The sequence below is a fragment of the Betta splendens genome, chromosome 14 (genome assembly GCF_900634795.4).
Source record: "Betta splendens chromosome 14, fBetSpl5.4, whole genome shotgun sequence".
NCBI classification, from domain to species: domain Eukaryota; kingdom Metazoa; phylum Chordata; class Actinopteri; order Anabantiformes; family Osphronemidae; genus Betta; species Betta splendens.
Window position 1 is genome coordinate 15,977,676 of NC_040894.2, and position 2,955 is coordinate 15,980,630.

At 42.3% G+C, this 2,955-nt stretch overlaps 1 protein-coding gene across 2 annotated transcripts; it reads left to right on the top strand.

Annotated features, from left to right (window-relative positions):
• Positions 1-421: 421 nt before the first annotated feature.
• On the top strand, positions 422-2,567 carry bsx (brain-specific homeobox). Of its 2 annotated transcripts, XM_055502171.1 has the most exons (4): positions 422-823; positions 1,015-1,205; positions 1,366-1,610; positions 2,389-2,567. In XM_055502171.1, exons 1-4 carry the CDS (start codon positions 580-582, stop codon positions 2,402-2,404), a joined length of 696 nt encoding a protein of 231 aa, XP_055358146.1. In that variant the 5' UTR covers positions 422-579; the 3' UTR covers positions 2,405-2,567. The 2 variants fall into 2 exon arrangements, with proteins under 2 accessions (XP_055358146.1, XP_029028564.1); XM_029172731.3 differs by having other exon boundaries at positions 424-823; positions 1,366-2,567.
• Positions 2,568-2,955: the final 388 nt, after the last annotated feature.

Consider the following 2,955-nt stretch of genomic DNA (forward strand, 5'->3'; position numbering starts at 1 on the left):
GTATGTGACTAGAATTTTAATCTATCTTATTATTAAATACATTATAAAATATTACGAACACAATATAATGAACCCGTTCATTATTCAGCCTTGGGTCATTGTAAATGTCCTCTAGGCCATAAAACGTTTGGAAACTTTCGTTACAAGCTATATTTTGGCTAAAATATAGATGACCTAATCAAAACCGTGTCGTTGCTCAGCGACCGCATAAGCGCAACTAAGTGATCTCGGCTGATATGGTCGCAGGTGCACTGCACATCTGAAATCTGTGTGTTTTATTCAACAGCTTTCGAACCGGCATCATCCAATCAGAGCGGGGAACAGCTCCACGTTAGAGCCCCTCCCCTCGCACATCCAATTCCCTTATTGGCTCATGCGCAAATCAATTTCCCTTCACTATGTGGATAAATACTTGTTGGAAATGTGCCCTCCCACTGATATTCATGTAATGCTCGACCAAGTGTCATTCACTGACCACACACAGGGGCTGCATTTAGGCCTGGGAGACTTTGAGGCGAGATATAAGCAGACGTTGATGAAGGTTTGAAGGCAGGAAACCTAAAAACCCAAGCGGACACCATGAGTATCAACTATGCGTCTGGGGCTCCCACGCAGAGGTCGACGTCGTTTTTCATTGAGGACATCTTATTGCACAAACCCAAGCCAGTGAGGGAGGTCATTCCTTCGCCGTTCTGCGGCTCACTGACGTCTCGGATGCCGATTCTGGAATACGGATACCCACTAATACCAACGCCAATACTGGCGCCGCACTCCCACCATGCTCTGCACAAGCCAGAACATCACCAATACTTCTTCACTTCTGGTAAGCAGAGGTCAAAGGCCTCGATTAACTGGAAAACTTGCATCATTGCTGTGTAATAACCAGCTCCTCTCGACTAGTACCTCACATTCACATTCCGAATTTTGAGGTAACACGGAAACGCGTTGGTTCATTGTGAAACACTGTGTGCGTGGTTTTTGAGAGCTGTGCATTGAGCGCTTTCTGTGACGTAGGGATGCAGATGCCGGCCTTGTTCCAGCACCACGCAGAGTTACCGGGGAAGCACTGCAGGCGCAGGAAGGCCAGGACCGTTTTCTCCGACTCGCAGCTGTCCGGCCTGGAGAAGAGGTTTGAAATCCAGCGGTACCTGTCCACGCCGGAGAGAGTGGAGCTGGCCACGGCGCTCAGCCTGTCGGAGACGCAGGTACACACTCAAACACGTGCCGCGTTTGGCCTTTCACAAGCGAAATGTTAAACAGTAAAAAGAACGGTGGCCTTTTTGATTGACTTTGGTCTTTCTTTAAGTTACAAAACGAAAATAGAACTTTTTTCACATTCTATCCTCAACCCACTCCTCCGTGCAGGTAAAGACTTGGTTTCAGAACCGTCGGATGAAGCACAAGAAGCAGCTGCGGAAAGCGCAGGACGAGCGTAAGACGCCCGGGGACTTAGAAAGATCCGGGGAGAACTCCAGCGGGAGCGAGATGAACGACAAGGGCGCAGAGGAGCTGAAACGCGGACTGGACGCTGATTCCTACATGCTCGAGGAAAACGACGACGGCGACGTGGACATCGAGGACGACATTTGCTCCCCGGATCATCTACTATAGTAGGCTGCATAGTTGTTTTGTAAACTGCAAAAGGCATATTGTAAATGTACTGTAAATAGCACTAACCTTCTTTTACCTTCTATTATAAATATGTGCGTCACAAAAGCCAACGGGGGAACAGAGCAACGCACACATTCAGTGTGGCTAGGGATTTCTTTTATAACTCTCTCTTTTCCAAAGTCTGTCGAGAAAAGTATTATTATTATTATTATTATTATTATTATTATTATTATTATTATTATGCGCTACCTTATTTTACCCGTATGATGTATTCGATTTAATACGACTTTAATGCGATGTAGAATGTATTATAAATAGCTTTGCTTTGGAACATGGTCGCACCTCATCCATGTGCACTTTTTCATAAATTTTCATTTTGCTATTTTTAAATGTTTATTTTAAATGTGTCAATTTAAGACATTTTATTTACTTTGTGTTGTTGGAGGCGTTACAAGCCTATTTAGGGTCGAAGACACTGTGTTTTAATGATTTTATTTATACTGTATACTGAATCAGATTTTTTTGTTGTTCTTGTTCAGTAGACTATAGCTGGAATTATTGAAACTCATGATTATTGCTATTATAATTCTTGCGCTTACTGTTATCTGTTGTCCGTGACAACAGGATCACATAAATGACAAGTGGTCCACATTTATCACTTGCGATATTTTCACTGAACTTTATGGAGACATTTTTGCGCCGCGTGTGCCTGGTTCCTTTCTCATTCTTAATTGGCCGCAGATATAAGTGTTAATGATTGTCTGTTTTTATTTGTAGTCCTGCGATGGACTAGCGACATGCACGCGTTTCCCCCCAAACGACATCTGGGGTAGACTCTAACGACCCTTACGAGGATAAACGGTTCAGGTGATGAGCGCGTAAAGTGGCCTGGATTCATTACAGCCGAAAAATAATCTGTAACTAAAGCAAAAAATTAAACGCTTTCATACGAGTGAGTGAGCTGGTTTGGTTTCTTTGCAACCGATAAATAATAATCTGTAACAGAGGGAAGAAATGTATTTTTTTGTGTGGATTAATACGGGTTCTCCAAGAGAACACAGAGCTCACGTTGATTCTTCTATGTTAACACGTTTGCATCAGTGAAACACTCCAGTCTAAAAAACAGTGAGCGGTAAAGGTGCGTTAATACTTTTGGTTTTTCAGAACAATGGATAATTTACTGGCAGGTCTGCTGAAAATGTAATGACAGTATCAAATATTTGATCATTTAGTCATGTACGCACATCACAATAGCATTCTTTTTCTATTTTTTTTGTAAAAAACATTTGTATTAAAAATATTATAACTGATAAATTTTCTCTTACCTATTTCATCCAATGTTGT